The sequence below is a fragment of the Vanessa atalanta genome, chromosome 2, assembly GCF_905147765.1.
Source record: "Vanessa atalanta chromosome 2, ilVanAtal1.2, whole genome shotgun sequence".
Lineage (NCBI taxonomy): Eukaryota > Metazoa > Arthropoda > Insecta > Lepidoptera > Nymphalidae > Vanessa > Vanessa atalanta.
In genome coordinates this window covers 2,303,659-2,321,941 of record NC_061872.1, presented here as the reverse complement: position 1 = coordinate 2,321,941, position 18,283 = coordinate 2,303,659, and the positions used below count along the sequence as shown (strand labels likewise).

Genomic DNA, 18,283 nt, shown 5'->3' with positions numbered 1-18,283 from the left:
ACGAAAAAAGTTTCGTTGAAAACGTGGATTAATTGTATTGTAAATACTTTTAATTTTAAAAGAGGAATGCAATTGGTTATAGAATGAAAATAATCAAATGGAAATTTACTATTATAGCTATCATGGAAGTAACTATCGAAATAAAACTAGTTTTTAACGGATTTAATCGCGTATATTAATTATTTTAACATCCCGACGTTTCGAGCACTTTGCAGTGTTCGTGGTCACGAATAATATACGCGATTAAATCCGTTAAAAACTAGTTTTATTTCAATGTGTAATAATCGCTAAAATCTAAGACAACATTATGGAAGTAACTAGTTCATTTATTCGTCGCGGCGTCACAATGTGAAGATTGACGAAAATTTTCAGATAAATTATTATCAATCAACAAAATTGTGGAATGTTCAGGTCTAAGTCGCGACGGGGTTAATTATTATTGTAATTAAATATTTATAATACAGAAATATTCTTGTATTTGTATATGTTATAATATAATATTCAAATTATATTATTTGTAGTCCTGTTTTTTAATGTAATATAAAACTTTTATTTTCTTAAGAATAATTAACATTCTAGATGTGGATAGAATATAAAATAAAATTAAAAATAGCTCAAAATTAATAATGATTTCTTTGTAATACATAAATGATATAAAAAAAAAAATTCAAAGCGTTTCGAAGAAGTTTTCAGCAGAAATTATAAAAAAAACCAGTTAGTATTAATGTTGTCTTAGATTTTCGCGATTATTACACATTGAAATAAAACTTTCGTGGTCACGGGCAGACACCAACACTGCAAAAGTGCTCGAAACGTCGGGATGTTAAAATAATTAATATACGCGATTAAATCCGTTAAAAACTAGTTTTATTTCAGTTAGTATTAGATTTTCATACAGGAGGAATAAATTTCATTGTGTATTAGTGTAAGTTTGATGAGAAAGAGTAACTACCTGATTTGCCTATCTACATTCCAGTGATAGCTTTACATTAAATTTAATCTTGTAAAAATGATTTAACTTTGATGACCTCCGTGGTCGAGTAGTGTGTACACCGGTTTTCATGGATACGCTCCGAGATCCCGGGTTCGATTCCCGGCCGAGACGATGTAGAAAAAGTTCATTAGTTTTCTAAGTTGTCTTGGGTCTTGGTGTTTGTGGCACGTCACATCTGATTTTCCATAACACAATTGCTTTAGCTACTTACATTGGGATCAGAGTAGTGTATGTGTAGTTGTCCAATAATTATTTTTATTATATTTTTTATAATTTTTTCCGCTCGAGGAAAGTATATTTTGTTTCTGATTTAAATAATAATGGAACTAATGTTATTCAATTGCAAGCAGTATAAACATAATTTGAAGAAAAAATTACTATATTCTGCAAATTCTGAATACAATGAACCACTAATAAAAGGTTAGAGTTACAGAATGACAGGAAAGAAGATATATTGAAGCGAACGCTACAATTTTCATGCTAATAATTCTATATTTATTGTCGATATTAATATGCGTTGCAGTAAGAACATATCTTTGGAACGTAATGCTTGGTTCACACGATATCCAGAATCAGATGCGTTATTCTGTGAGAACTAAGTTTGTATGTCACTCATATAATGCCTAAAACCGAATGATACGCCATTTTGGAAGATATCACCATATTAAGGATTAATTGTGGATAGTAAGCGATTGTCTTGAGACGACGAGTAGAGTTTGTTTTTAGTTTGTATTAGAAAGCGTTTTGATGATCACTGTATTTTCAAAACGACACTAAAATCACAAATCGCCATGCAAACTCATCAAAACGCCGCCTTGTGGAACATGTGTTTTCATCACCCAACACCCATTCACCCAACAGGAATACGTATTATTGTGTTCCGACTTAAAGGATGAATAAGCCATTGTAACAACCAGCATAAGACTTGTGTCATCTTAGCTTGGTGATACGAGTTTTATTGGCAGTGGTGACCACCTACCATCAAGTAGCCCATTTGACAGTACATATATAAATTATAATTTAATAAGATTTAAATAATATAATAAATACTCGTCATGATTACTTATCTTCTTACAATACAAGTTCCTGAATGATTGCGATACGACGATATAAACGATACATCACTGATTGTATGTCCCGAGCTTTAATCGGTAATCTTGGCAAATTACACATCACGCAGAGGTGTCGCCTGTGTCGCTTGTAATTGCATCGAGACAATTTATCTCGTATACAACTTGGCGTCAAATGACTTCAAGATGACGTCATTTCGTCTATATTATTGTACAACTGAATTATCGTCCGTAAGTTAAAAGCATTACTTTGAAATAGTTCCTTGATACTTGACTTGGTGGTAAGGTTTTGTGCAATCCTGTCTGGGTGGGACCATATATTCTAACCCCAAACAGCAATACTCAGAACTATTGTATTCCAGTTCGAAAGGTGAATGAGCCAGTGTAACTACAGGCACAAGGGACATAACATCTTAGTTCCCAAGGTTTGGTGGCGCATAGGTGACGAAAACGTAGAGAATAGTTAATACTTTTTAATATCTATGGGTGGTATTGGTCCATCATCAGCCCACATTCGTCCACTGCTGGACATAGGCCTCTCCAAATGCACGACATTGTGGTCTTTCTTCGGCAACTCGCATCCAGCTTCTGCCAGCCGTCTTGCGCAAATCGTCACTCCAACGTGCCTGAGGACGTCCTACAGTACGTTTGCCAAGAACAAGAACAAGTTTTCCCCAACGGTTATCGGTTCTACGACAAATATGGCCAGCCGACTGCCACTTCAGCTTACTAATCCGGTGGGCTATGTCGATGACTTTGGTTCTCTGACGGATCACCTCATTTCTGATGCGATTCAGAGAGACTCCGAGCATAGCCCTTTCCATAGCCGACTATCATAAGAAATAGTATGCCATGACCTTAGAAATATAGTGTTAATAATATAAATCGTTTTCGAAGAGTCGAAACACGTACGCGTCACATATAGATCTGCTCTTTTAGAATTGATTAAAATAGTTTAGATCGAGAGATAAAACGTCGATTTCTAATTAATCTCGAGCCATCGATTATAATTCACGATGACTATCATACATTATGAAATTAAAAAATATAACCTTCAATAAATAACTATAAAACGTATTTAAAACGTTTAAAGTCAATTCCCAGTAATTGTAACGTCGAGCAGATGCAAATGAGAAACGGAAAATAACATTACGAGCCACACTTTCGAAGTCGTTAGAAAGACAAACTTAGTTGCTTAATTATGTTGTAATGAGCGCTTCGAAGTGGTTTCGAAATATTTGTGCCCTTAAATCGTTTTAATTACTTTATATATTTGCGAATTATAAACCATATTATGTTACTGATAAGTTTAGTTGTATTTTTTTTTAAATTAATTGATGAAAAATTAATATCTTATTTTAATTCCGTGCATGTAATAATTATTACGTTGTAAATAATTCGATATATTTAATTCAAAATTAGTTTACGTTATTTCTTTAAAACTGTTTACCTTGTTTTATATACCTACTTTGCTTTTATTTTTATTTTTCATCTATGTTGTCATTTGTTTGAATTAATTTTAAGGGTAAACTGGATTGATTTATGAATTTTCATATATTGTTTTTACTAGAAAGTGTTTGATTCCCGTCGATACGTCTGGGTAGATACCACCTACGCATCCGATATTCTACTGTCAAACTGTAATACTTGTTGTTGTATTCCGGTTTGAACCACTGTATATTATTATGATACACTAGTTCACAAGGTTGGTGGTGCATTGGCGATGTAAGAAATGGCAAATATTTCTTACAGCGCCAATCTCATTTTGGTGTGGTGACGAGTTAAAAAAAACATTTAATACGATATAAAATACAAATCCCCAACAGCGCGATTTCTAGGGCATTTCCTGACTCGCACAACCCTTCTGTGGAACCAGCTTCGACAGCGATTTTTCCGAACCACCTATAGTATAAAAAAAGCATGCTAAAACATTTCAAGAATCTATGATTAATCTATCAATACAGCAATAATAAACAATTTGTCTTACGATAAAAATATATCCGTTTTAATATCACTAAATCACAATATAGATGTTGACGTCTGTTAAAGCAGAGCCTTGTACGGAACCATTAAGTGTAATGGACCTTAATATCATACTTTTATACGCAATGTCGTTAACGAAGACCGTTATATAAACGGGAGGCTTCGACACGTTTGTAATGAACCCAGGTGTATGTATTTGTAGATTGTAGTTCTGGATGTGCCCGTTGTATTTTTTACGTTATTTGAAATAAAGATTTTGATCAAGTTAACATCACATACATAAGATTTTAAATTAACATGGTTATTTTTATTAGGTACTAACAGTATTTAAAACGGAATATTTACCATGTTTTTTATTTTTATTTGGTGGAGCTCGATATGAGTCTCGTGAACAAGACATTCGTAGATAGTGTCGAAATATCGAGCTCCAACAAATAAAAATAAAAAACATGGTAAATATCCCGTTTTAAATACTGTTAGTAACATCACATACATTACTCTGATCCCAATGTAAGTAGCTAAAGCACTTGTGTTATGGAAAATCAGAAGTAACGACGGTACCACAAACACCCAGACCCAAGACAACATAGAAAACTAATGAACTCTTTCTACATCGACTCGGCCGGGAATCGAACTCGGAGTGGCGTACCCATGAAAACCGGTGTACAGACTACTCGACCACGAAGGTTGTCGCTACTCGACCACGGAGGGTGGTTACTCGTCTCTTGTTTATGAAAATTTTGGTGGTTGTTCCATTGCGAGTCGGTGGACAATAGTTTTATTTAAAAGAGATTTTCTTATGTGTATTCTTGTTGGAACCGACTTCAAAATAATTGACGTTATAATTTGTTTGAATTGTTTATACTGATTATTGTTAGAACACAGCTAGACCGATTTTGATAGATACATTTTTTGACGCGGAATTCAGGTGGTCCGGTACATTTTTTTTTAACGTATTTAATGTATCGTTTTATAGTAAATCGAGAAATATCACGATTAAATAGTCATCGATGTACGGTTTACACAGACGTTACTTTATTTTTATTTTTATGTATTAGGTAGGCGGACGGGCAAATGCCATCTAAAGGTCATCCACCGCCGATAGATATTCACGCTGTAAGAAATCACACCACCATGCGCCACCAACCTTGAAAGCTAAGATGCCTGTAGGTACACTGGCTCACTTACCCCTCAAACCGGAACACAACAATACTAAGTATTGCTGTTTGGCGATAGAATATCTGTGGAGTGGTTGGTACCTACCAAGAAGGGCTTGCACAAAGCTCAACCAAGTACATTTTTATACTACATTTTACATTAACAGCCTGAAAATTTCCCACAGCTGGGCTTAGGCCTCCTCTCCCTTTAAGGAGAAGGTTTGGAGCATTTTCCACCACGCTGCTCCAATGTGGGCTGGTGGAATACACATGTGGTAGAATTTCGTAGAAATTAGACACATGTAGGTTTCCTCACGATGTTTTCCTTCACCGCCGAGCACGAGATGAATTATAAACACAAACAATAAAGTACAGTATTACTTTATTTCTCGATCGAATTATTCTGTATTATTTTTGACGTGTCTTTTTATATTGACTCAAATTCACAAAGAAATCCTTGAATTATGTGAAAACTTCATATGTGAATATATTTTTCATTTATACGGGTGACTTTCAGTTTGCAAAATTAGATGTTATTGAATCCCCGTCGCGAAAGATTATCTTGTTTCGATTTAAATCCTAGGTCACCTTGTTTTGAGTAACAGTTTTATTCAAATGGAAATTCCTTTGTTCGATGTAGACGCATCAGTTTACTTATTTATAATCAAGTAAAAAACTCACCACGGGTTCGGAAAATAAAATCTCTATATACGAAAAGAACCCGTGAAAAAACCAGCGGGTTTGTTTGTAGTTCTTTAATATAAAAAAAAAATAATAAAAATAAATTCGAAGATTTGTATTTTGATGTAAATTAAAAACTTTATAGCGAAATATATTATTGTTTAATAGTTTAATTTTTTATACATACTCAGTGTATATGTAACTATGTACCGCACAATAGGTAGATAACATTCAAAATTATTTCACAACTTCATAGTTGCGTTATGCAATACTAACTTGTAATAATACGTAATCAGTAAATCAATGTGAGTCGTTTTTCGGCTTGCTTTTGCACAATATTTATTTTTATCTTTCTTATTTAGCTATATTGATACTACGCGGCGAGTTAATTTTTTTTTATACAAGTTTGGCAGGTTATTTTTTTTATGACAAAAGTGTCATCTGATGGTATCCGGTCACCACCGCCCATAGACAATGGCGCTGTGAATAATATTATCTATTCCCTAAATCCCCAATGCACCACCAACATTATAACGATTTAATTTTTTGTATCAATCAAAATCTTAAATATCTGTGTCGTGAATGAGTTCTTTACGACTACTTAAATATTTATTTTGAAAAATTTTATACATAAAACCAATATATTAATTTACTATTCATGTAATAGAAAGTAGAGAACTCACTTATAAATTTTAAATTTAACGTGGACAATGAAGTTCAGGGTATAGTTGTGGTCATAGGCACAGCCAGTTGGGTAAAAAAGAAGGTTTTATTGCTTACGGTCTCATTTAAGCGACGTCCTTGAACAACCTATTTGATCTTAGCTAAATAGTATTATTAATTATTTATATGTATATTATTATACTTCTGTTTTTTTATTACATAAGAAAATTTTAGAGAAAAATAACACCGTCATTATATTTAACTAAAATATTGAAGGAGACCTGCACTTCACGCTCGACGCGAAAATAAAAGAATATTTTAAAAACAAACTTAAATTTATTCCATAAAAGAGGAGCGTATCAGATTCTATTGTCACCAGGACTGTGTGTAAAATTTCTTTTTTTTTATATTTGTTTCTAACATAGAACATATAATTTATTTAAAGGAGTTCCGATAAAGTCAAAATTTCTCTTCATCGCTTAAAAATATTGAAAAACAAAACCATGCTTATGCTTTTTATCATTTGCTAGAAAATAAAATAAAATTTGTTATTACTGATAAATGTTTAGCTAAAAAAATTATGTTTCAGTGTCTAAGGAACTGTCAAATGTCGAACTGACATATTATTAATGAACGTATCAATTTTTTCTATTCGACTTCAATTTTAACGATATAACAACGAGGGAATTAAAACTTCTGTTATGAATGACGAGTCTATCCTAACTTCTGACACAAACAAGGGTAAAACAGTCTAGTTATTAAGTCATTATAATCGACATAAAAACTTTTTAACTTTATTTATTTAATAATCTCATATATGTTCCGAAACAGTTTTTTAGTGTAAAAAATTATGTATAATTTATACAATAGCTCTCGTTTTTCCATTTCTGTATATGATTCTACATACATCAGTGGGACGGAAAAAGCCACATGTATATTTGTATACACGCGAGGGCAATATAGTTTGATGATAGAGTCAGATTTGTAATTATAAATCCCACACTACCATCAAGAATCATTAGTTCAAATTAAAATGCATTATTGAAATGAATATAAGGACTAGTTTTTTTTTCCATCGAAACATATACTGTACATATCCACGTGTAAATGATGTAGCCATTTACACTGAAACATAGAAGGTGTCATCTAAGTTCCGGGTGTTTTCCAAGGCTGTTTCCGGTTTGCAAGGGCTGCGAAAACTATAACAGATAAGTACACAAAATATTTGTAAAAGTATAGAATATTTCTAAATGTCTACAAAATTTACAAAAAAGTCAAAAAAATATTTAAAATAATCTTTCTCCTCTTGACAGTGATTCGATTATTAAAATATTATTAAATCAGCAAGTCATCGCACAAAAAATATAAATAATACCGCTTCACAAATGATAACGGGAAAAAATGATATCACAATCTATATATAAAGCAAGATACGTACAAAGTTTATCATTAATTCAATTCGCTTGGAGGAATACAAACGCAATAATGTTCCTCGAACTTATACTTAGTCTAGCCATCATAATATTAGGCTATGTTTATTGGAACGGTAAATATAACGAGAGATATTGGACAAAACGTGGTGTGCGATTTTACAAGAAGAACAAAGTACTTGGAGTGTTTTGGGATTTCATAACGAAGGATAAGTCTTTGACTGAGCACCTGAACGACATTTATAAGCAATACCCTAACGAACCTGCCGTTGGATTTGGCACTCTGCTCACTCCATCGCTGTATGTCAGAGATATTACAAATATACAATATGTGTTAACGACAAACTTCAATGCCTTCAGTCATAGAGGAATTGAACCCAATGAAAGTGATATTTTGGCAAATAACATTCTATTCATGAATGGCAAGAAATGGCAGCTGATGAGAAAGAGTATGACACCTTTGTTTACTTCAACGAAGCTAAAAAGCATGTTTTACATAATGGAAAAAAGTGCACAAGATTTCGTCTATTACTTAAAAGATAATCCAGATTTAAAAAAAGGGAATACATTTAAGAATCTCGCAACGTTTTGCAGCGCGGCTATTTGCGGCGCTGTATTCGGCGTGACAACAGAATCAATATTTAATTCTCCTTTCTTGACAATGTCGCAAAAAGCGTTTGAGCAAACTTTTGTGCGAAATATTCAGTTCGCTATTGCCAACCTGAGTATACCTCTGTTTAAATTATTGAATATAAATCTATTCAAAGATTATGAACCATTCTTTATTAGTGCAATAAAACAAACTCTCCGTCAACGAGAACGTGAGAATGTGAAAAAACACGATTTCGCAGATATGTGTGTATCATTACAAAGTAAAGGAACGTTGAAAGACCCTGAAACAGGAGTTGAATTGGAGCCCACTGACGAAGTTCTTGCAGCTCAAGCATTTTTCTTCTTCTTAGCGGGCGTTGAACCAACAGCATCTGCGATGTTCGTAACATTGGTAGAGTTAGGAAGACACCCAGAAGCACTACAGCGCCTGCATAAAGAAATCGACGAGGCATTTGAAAAGAATGATAATAAATTGACGTTCGATGTAGTCGTTGGTATGGAGTACTTGGAAATGGCTATGTCTGAAGCTATGCGACTTCATCCACCTCTAGGTTTTTTGACTAGAATGAGCGTTGAAGATACTGTCTTGCCCGTTGGTAATATTAAAGTGGCGAAGGGAACTAAAATTTTCACACCGATTTTCGAAATCCATCATGACCCGAAATATTACCCAGATCCGGAAGTGTTTAAGCCAGAGAGATTTTCACGAGAAAATCAAAAATCAACTTCTGATATATTATACCAGCCTTTTGGTAAAGGAAATAGAATTTGTATAGGACAGAGATACGCGCAATTACAAGCTAAGACTGGCTTGATATATTTACTAAGAAATTTCACTATTAAAACAAACATTGCAAAAGGAGGTATGAAATACAAAAAAGAACAAGTTAACATTAGATTAGCTAATGTCGATGTAGAATTTGTGTCAAGGACCTAAACATAGTTGATATTGTTTTAAGGGTGTATTTTAAAAATTAAGACATACTTTTAATAATGTATTTTTACTATGTTTGTTTCTGTTATAAAAGTTAATGTAAATAAATCAGATAATATTAAATAAGTTAGTCTTATTTCGATTCCAGTTATTATTAAGTGTACGTATTGTGTTCCACGATTACATCCGAATTAAATCGTTATAAACATGGAACTATAAAAATTACAAAACTTAGCAATATTAGCAATGGTAGGAAACCTTGAGCGTTTTTAAACAAATCTAGAATGTGTTTTATTCATTATGTTTGTGACCACTTCCTTGTACGTGTACGCCTAAAATAACATTAAACAAATGTTTGGTAGGTACGAGTAGGTATGTATATACGTACGTTAACTTGAACGTGTTATTACGTTTGAGAGACGGAACTGATTTTGATGTAATAAAAACTTTGAACAGTAAATATAGTAATCCTTTTGCTCGCATTTGTATTATTTATGAGTTTTGGAAGATAGCCCCGGATTAATAAATACAGATTTAAAGAAGACAGTTATTTTGAAGTCATTCGCTTTTAATATTTCACTTCAATTTTATTTTTGCAGTTCATCACTAACTATTGTAATGAGTATTTCGGGTATTACGTTCGTAAAAGCCAACAAAATTACATTGTCAAAATGAATAATTAAAATACATACTAAAATAATACTCTTTAAATTATTCAAAATTAGCGTAAGACAATTATTCGTCTTAAACTTAACTCTATACCAACATAAGAGGAATCCTTACACTGCTATTGTCAAACGACGCAAAAATAACATTTGTTACACACTCCAATTTGTTTTCAATAAACGATTCGGTTATTATCTTGGTCCCTACTTGTATAATAAGCCGAATGCAGACCTGTCTATATATAAATTGCCACTAGTTCAATGTAAAAAAATGGTGTTTGCGTTCCTGCTTAACAAGATGTACGATGAAACAGAAAAATACATTACTTCTATAACCTAATATCAACTGACCCATCACACTTACACGCACGCACGCGCGCGCACACACACGCACCCACACGCATATACAGTAAAATACACGTACACTCTGTGTGAGTGTAGAAGAACCCACAAAAAAAGAAATCTCCATATTATTTATCCAGACACTACACTTTACATAAGTACCTGATCTGTGTATCGTTTGATGGCCATGTTATTATACATTAAGACTTTTGTCATAGCTCAACCATGTAATTGTTTTTTAAAGATGATTTATGTGTGTAACCTATGGTGAGTTACTATGCGACGGCACTGGATGTAGTTTCGCAGTAGTTATTACACGTTTCCATTGAGTTACTTCGTTGTGTGTATTATAGTTTGAGTCAGTTAATTTTTCAAATATTCGGTCTACACATTTGGACTTTATCATTATATCCTTTCGCAATAATAGTGGTATAATTAGGTTATTAATTATAAGTTATCATTGGAAATCTAAATAAGTCATATTGATTTTATCATCATATTAAAACTATTAAAACGGAACTGATTAAAACTATTTTAATCCAAAACAAAATAACCTATATACTCCATACTATATTATAAATTCGAAAGTAACTCTGTCTGTGTTGTCCGGTTTGGGTGAAAGGGGAATGCCCTTTTTGGCCCGAAATGCACAACAATTTACTTTAATTTAAAAAAAAAACACCCGTAGTATTTATTTCGTCTTTACAGATACCTTCATTAAGGGTATAAAGTTTGCAGTATTTTACATAAAAAAAGACTAATGAAAAATGGAAAAGGAACAAACATTGAGTTGCCAATTAGTAACTTCGATTAAATAAAATAAAAATCGGCAAGAAAAAAAATCGCTGAGTAATTGTAACGTATTTGATATTCGTTACATTTTTTATCGTAATATCTTCTCTGATTTTATTTCTCTAATGATGTCGTGTAATAAACCATTGTCAATAATAATAGATTTGCTAGATTTAATAAAAGATTAATTCAAAGAAAATAAAAATATTTATATTTTAAATTCCATAAACACTAATCATTTTTTTCTTATAGCACACGAATTAATATTTTAATTTAAAAAAAAAACATATTTCGTATAGATTTTAAGTCCCCGGAGCTATTACTTTTTAACTCAAAATTGCCCATAATAATATCATATGAATCGAATTATTTTATTAAATGTAGTAACACTGAATCGTGTGACAGACTTCAAATCGTATGTTGAAATATCGCAACGATCTTACTTGTATTTTCATCATCATTGTGTTTGTTTTCGTTATTTAATTAAAAAAAAAAGTTTCTAATTCGATCACGACGATACTCTCAACCTCGACAGTCTGAATATGAATACAGCTCCAGCTTATCATACTGATCCAGCTTTAATTTGGACTCTGTTTCGGCTAAGTATGACTTATAACCGCAATATCCCTCAGGAGTTGATTCAAGGGGACATTTGCGTTGTGTAAAATGTGGTTTAAATGTTACTAAAATGCAATGACATTTGTTGGAAATTGTTTATTAACGTAATATTATACAGCAACGAGTTCGACCACAGCAGGTAAATGAAGTTCTTGGTTACTAAAATACTCATTATATTATGATTAATTATTTTTATATGTGACTACAGGGAATAAATGTAACTTTTAGTTACTTTTTATACCAATTTGTTAATAGGTACGAGTGTCGAGTAATAGTTTGGTCTACCATTCTAGCTGGACTACAGCATGATATCAAATACGGAAATACCTGCCAATAAACAAACAACGCCAATTGATAATCATGAACGAAATATGTAAATTTAAATGATAACATTTATAGAAATAAAATTGATTTCATGCATGGTTCCCTCTCAGGCCTTCTTGAAAGCTTTCCATTTGTCTCTTATTCTCTGCTGTTAGAGGGCAGTTTGTTCGTGCGACCTTTTTTTCTAAGTCGTCCTCCCATCTCGTGTAGGGTGTCCCCACTCTCCTGTTTGCCTGTCGAGCCCTCCATGTAGAGACATTTATTGTCAATCTCTCGTCAACATAACGGGCTATAACGGGCTATAACAGGCTTCATGGCCTGCCCATCTCAGTTTTTGTGTTTGGGCATACGACAGCGCATCTATCGCTTTTGTGTGATCTCTTATCCTCCTGTGTCGAATCTTGTGCATCTTTTTAATATTTAGAAAGCTTCGTCCCATACCCTTCTGGCACGAACTAATTTTACTTTTTATTTTTTTGTGAATGACTACATCTGGAAGTCATATATTAAAGAGAGTAGGATGCATGAGTCTAAGATCTTCTTTTTAAAGTTTATAGGCATGTTACTTTTGAATACGTCTTCTAAACTCCAGTATTTATTCTAGGCGTTTTTGACTCTACGCTCTATTTCCATTTCATTGTCGTCTTTTGTGCAGCGTATTTGTTTACCAAGATAGACGTATTGGTCCACGTACTGTACTGCAGCTCATTTTTATTCTAATACTCCATCTATTTTTTTATTCTAGTACTCTCCTTAATGCAGTTTATCATAGCTTCTTCCGTCTTTGAGAGATTCATCTCTAGTCTCACCGGTTTGCTATTGACGTGACGTGTTTCCAGTATATGCTGCAGACCGCGGCTGGTCTCAGATAATAATACGATGTCATCTGCGAATCTTAAATGGTTTAGGTAGTTGCACTTGATGTTTCAAGTCCAGTTTGTTATAACATTATCATCGCGATTCCTGTATATTATTGTATGTTAGAGTTCTAACTTGTACTTACGAGACATTGTATCAAAATGTTTTTGTCGTAAATTTTTGTTCTTAATTATTTAATAACATTTTTTGAAGACTAAGCGTCCGACATCATGTTTATCTTAATTCTTATAATTATTTTTCTCATTAACTAAACTTGCATAATAAAATTCAAAATATATTTCATAATATTTATCAGTGGTTACCCAATAACGTTGTTACAGGTCATTCACTCAAGGTCGCGCCGTCCATGCCAAATTATCGGAGTGCATTAGTATTAGTTCAAGATGTCTTAGTGTGCGTGAGACTGATGTAGGAACAAAGACAGCCAAAAACAAATACATATAAGATTAAAATATTTGTTAAAGCATGTCGATAATTTGTTTTTTTTTTTTTTATAAATAAATGGATTATTGAAGCAGTTGTTTTCATTGTATGCAATGCGTTGTATTCGTAAAGGTAATTTAAAAAGTTTATTTATTTGGTAAAGAGTTCTTAAAGCTGAGAGCTGTCTAATGCAGAGATACTCATGTCCTTCAATTATTTATATTATTTATATGTATAAATATGAGCCGTAAAGACAAACTTTAACATCAAGTTTCATTCAAATTCATCTTTTCATTTATTCATTCCTTCGCAAAGGTGTTCGCTTTTATAAAATAATATATTCCCTTCTTTCTCGATTCAATTTTCGATACAAATTATCAATAAAGTTCACTGAGTACACTGTTAAATGAAAATAGCGTACAAAATAAAAAAAAATCCACACTTTATTCTCGCTATCACGAGTCCCTGGAGCGCTTCTAGAAACATCTCGAACAAAAAACTGCATCGTTAAAAAATTTACTGATCCGTAACAGAATTATTCAATTAAAGAAAAAATATTCGTTAAAATCGTGGATTAATTGTATTTAAATACATTAATTTTTAAAATAATTTTGCAATAAACAAAAATCATAATTAAAAAATATTGATGGGGGCATAATTCTGAAGGAATAAAGGTTATTAAAATAAATATTTAAACCTTTTTAGAAACACACGCATATTCCTTTTGTTTTTTTATAAACTATTATTTACTTATGAATAATTAACATTTAAGACGTGGGTAGAATTAAAAATACCTACATAAATTATATAAGAAAATTCAACGCGTTTCGAAAAAGATTTTCATTCAGATTCATACAGGAGGAATACATTTCATTGTGTATGGTGAATTTAGATGAGAAAGAGTAGAGAGAACAAGAAGAGAGAAGTACCTGATTTGCGTACCTACATTCTGTAGATAGCTTTACATTAAATTTTGCACTTGAGGAAAGTATATTTTGTTACTGTTTATTTAAAAGATAAAAGAGTAATTACTCAGTTGCAAGCAGTATTCATATATAATTAGGAAAAAAAAACTACATATATTTGGAAAATTCTGTCACTGTCACAGGTTAGAGTTATAAAATGACAGAAAAGAAGATAAATCGAAGCGAACGATAGAATTTTCATGCTAACATCATAACATATCCATATTTATTGCTGCTATTAATGTGTGTTGAAGTAAGAACTCCTTAGAACGTAATGCTTGGTTTACATGCGTTACATGTTCAGATTCGTTATTCTGTGAGAACTCAGTTTGTATTTCGCTCATAAAATGCTTAAAACCGACTAATGATACGCCATTTCGTGTGACATCTGTGTGATCAAGTCTGTGTAGATAAATAAGGATGGCTGTGTGATCAAGTAATTAATTTAGGAGACAGCTGTGTGATCAAGTCTATCTCTGTGGAGACGGCTGTGTGATCAAGTCTATTTTATTAACACCACTGTGTGATTGAGCTTTAAATTTATCCAATTTTTATTAGAGAATTTTTATTTTAAAACAACTATTTACTGCTATACAATTATTTTCAGGACTACGGGCTGGCCGGTGGAGAGCAGAATGTGGGGCGCGGGTCGCGGCCTATACAGGATGGCCGAATGTTAACAAGTAGCACATAGGCGCCAAGCTATTGTGGCATATAATAACTATTCTCAATTATATTTATCTTAGTGATTTATTTACCAATATCTTATTTCTATATTTATATTAATATTCAGTATTAATCATTTCGTTAATCATCATAGTAATAAATTACGCTGTGAACAATAATTTAACCTTAATAGTTCGTAAACTGACTTCCGATTATTTTTGTATAAAGAAGGTAGGTCGCGCCAAAGGAGCACATTCGGTTGTTTTAATACATTCCTGGCACAACGTAACGCTGTCCAAATATTAATAATTGAAGTGTACAAATTATTGGACTGTGTTTTGTTTTCATAAAACCCAGAAAACCCGCAAGTGTTAACACCATATTAAGGATACATGGTGAATAATAAGCGAATGTCTTGGGACGACGAGTAGAGTTTGTTTTGTAAAAATCATTTGCAATATTAGAATGCGTTTCGATGATGACTGTATTTTCGAAACGTTACAAAAATTCGCCATGCAAACTCATCAAAGCGCCGCCTGGTGGAACTTGTGTTTTCCCTTCTAGCGATAAAGCCCGCCAGAGTAGATACCACCCAATAAATATATATTCTATCTACCGCCTCTACCGCCAAACATGAAAATGTGTCCCGGTTTGAAGGATGAGTCAGTGATGAGATGATCAGTATCACTACCGGCACAAGAGATATAACATCTTAGTTCCCAAGGCGAGTTTTATTAGCAGCGGTGATCACCATCAAGTGGTCCATTAGACAGTATTAAATTAATAAGATTTAAATCATATAATAAATATTACCTTTATGGTACTTGAAATTCTTTTTAATTTTATTTCCTTTATTTCTAATCTTCTTACAATAGAATTTTCTGAATGATTGCGATACGATTACACATCACGCAGAGGTGTCGCCTGTGTCGCTTGTAATTGTATCGAGACAATTTATCTCGTAAGCAACTTGGCGTCAAATGACTTCAAGATGACGTCATTTAGTCTGTTTTATTGTACAATTGAATTATCGTCTGTATGTTAAAAGTATTACTTTGAAATAGTTCTTTGATATACATTTACTTAGTGGTAGGGCTTCGTGCAAGACTGTCTGGGCAGGTGCCACTCATTCACCATATTTAGAATTGTTGTATTCCGGTTTCAACTGTATAACTACAGACATAACATCTTAGTTCTCAAGATATGGTGGCGCATCGGTGACGTAAGAAATGGAAAAACATAATTTACAGCTACATTGTATATGGGCGATGGTGACCACTTACCATCAGGTGGTCCATTTGTTTGTCCGCCAATCAATATCATACAAAAAAAGCATTAAATATATTTAAAGAATATTAGTGCTAAAAATCCCTCTGCTGGGCTAAAGCATCCTCTATTTTTTGAGGAGAAGATATTATCTATTTATAACAGAAATTGATAAGTAATTGCTAAGCATTTTTGTACTATTATTAAATTAAACGTCATTATTATTTTTAAATGTCAAAAACAATATCATGGTGTATATAAAATTAATAACTTACTTTATTGTTTTTATTTCTGTGACAAATAAAAAAATATTTTCAATAAATAAAAATCATTATAAAAGTTTATTTACAAAAGTAAATCGCGCGACAAGTATTTATGATCATATAAATTGTGTACAAAACCTCATTAAGGCTATAAGTTGATAGATAAAATTTTATTTTCTTCATTTTATAGTTTTTAAATAAAAGGAAGCAATTATTTTAAAAAGTTTTTTTGCTTTTTATTTAAGCAATATAATAAGCTTTATATTTAAAAAAAAAGTTCATTCTCGATACCCTCCACGCAAACAGTCGTAACATGATTTCTGGCCGAAATGAGATTTTGTTACTATTATGTAATATTATATAAATATTACACATCCGTCAAAACTATATTTCATATTTTTTTTAAATACCGAGATTTTAACTCACTAATAGTCTTATCATATTTAAACTCCCGCGCATATAGGCGCGTACTAGTGAACCATGCTGCGTGCAAGCTCAGTTCCGAAGTCGTACAATGTAAAAAGAACAAAATATTACAACGGTGTTTAAAAATCTAAAAATACAAGAAGCTGCTTGTCTTTTGTATTTTCATCAATTAAACGAAGGAAAAATTCAAATGATAGCAATTGAATACTAGACGGAGTACTTTATCAATTCGTTGCAGCGCCACGTCGGAAATACGCCATTCAGAAATTATGTTATTGTAATAATAAGTTAAAATTTATTTTTTAATAAATCGTGGATATTTGTTAAATTATATTATTAAATATGTTTTAAAAAAAAGATTTTATAGAAAATACGAATTCGACAGCACTATTAAGAAAAAAATAGCATTTTCACGTATCACAGTCATTGCTTACTTGATTTTATTTCAAGAATATGTTATAATATGTTCTGTTCGTTAAAAAAACTTAGTCTACAACAAACTTTAACATGCATAGTTGATTAATTTTATTTTTAAGGATATCGGTAGGCGGACGAGCAAATGAGCCACCTGATGGTAAGTGGTCACCACCGCCCATATACAATGGCGGTGTAAGAATTATTAACCATTCCTTACACCACCAATGCGCCACCAACCTTGGGAGCTAAGACTGTCTGTCACGTCCCTTGTGCCTGTAGTTACACTGGCTCACTCACCCTTCAAGCCAGAACACAACAATACTGAGTACTGCTGTTTGGCGGTAGAATATCTGATGAGTGGGTGGTACCTACCCAGACGGGCTAACACAAAGCCCTACCACCAAGTAAATAATAATAACTATATTAAATCACCGAATAAGTAAATCTCTATGCCTCTTTCATAACGTAACATATATTCATAGGGCCGTATCCATAGGATGTCCGGTAAATAATGGATACCTGCAGGACCCTTAGCTGTAAAAAAAGTGTCATGTCGTCGAGACTTTGAGCGGTTTTGCTGCACATTAACCAATTTTACTTTTGTCAGGTAATGGATTTAAGGTTCTTTGATAGCATCACTGTACAATATTATAAAATAGCATCTCGTAGTTAGCACTGACAAAACAGCCTGGCAATTAACTTTATATATTTCT

The 18,283-nt window shown here is 32.6% G+C and overlaps 1 protein-coding gene across 1 annotated transcript; it reads left to right on the top strand.

Annotated features, from left to right (window-relative positions):
• Window positions 1–8,022: 8,022 nt before the first annotated feature.
• On the top strand, window positions 8,023–9,570 carry LOC125070147 (cytochrome P450 6k1-like). Its single transcript, XM_047679879.1, has one exon. It carries the CDS (start codon window positions 8,034–8,036, stop codon window positions 9,525–9,527), a length of 1,494 nt encoding a protein of 497 aa, XP_047535835.1. The 5' UTR covers window positions 8,023–8,033; the 3' UTR covers window positions 9,528–9,570.
• The last annotated feature ends 8,713 nt before the right edge of the window (window positions 9,571–18,283 follow it).

Coding starts and splice junctions, on each gene's coding strand:
- LOC125070147 (XM_047679879.1), top strand. CDS start 8,034: ATGTTCCTCGAACTTATACTTAGTCTAGCCATCATAATATTAGGCTAT.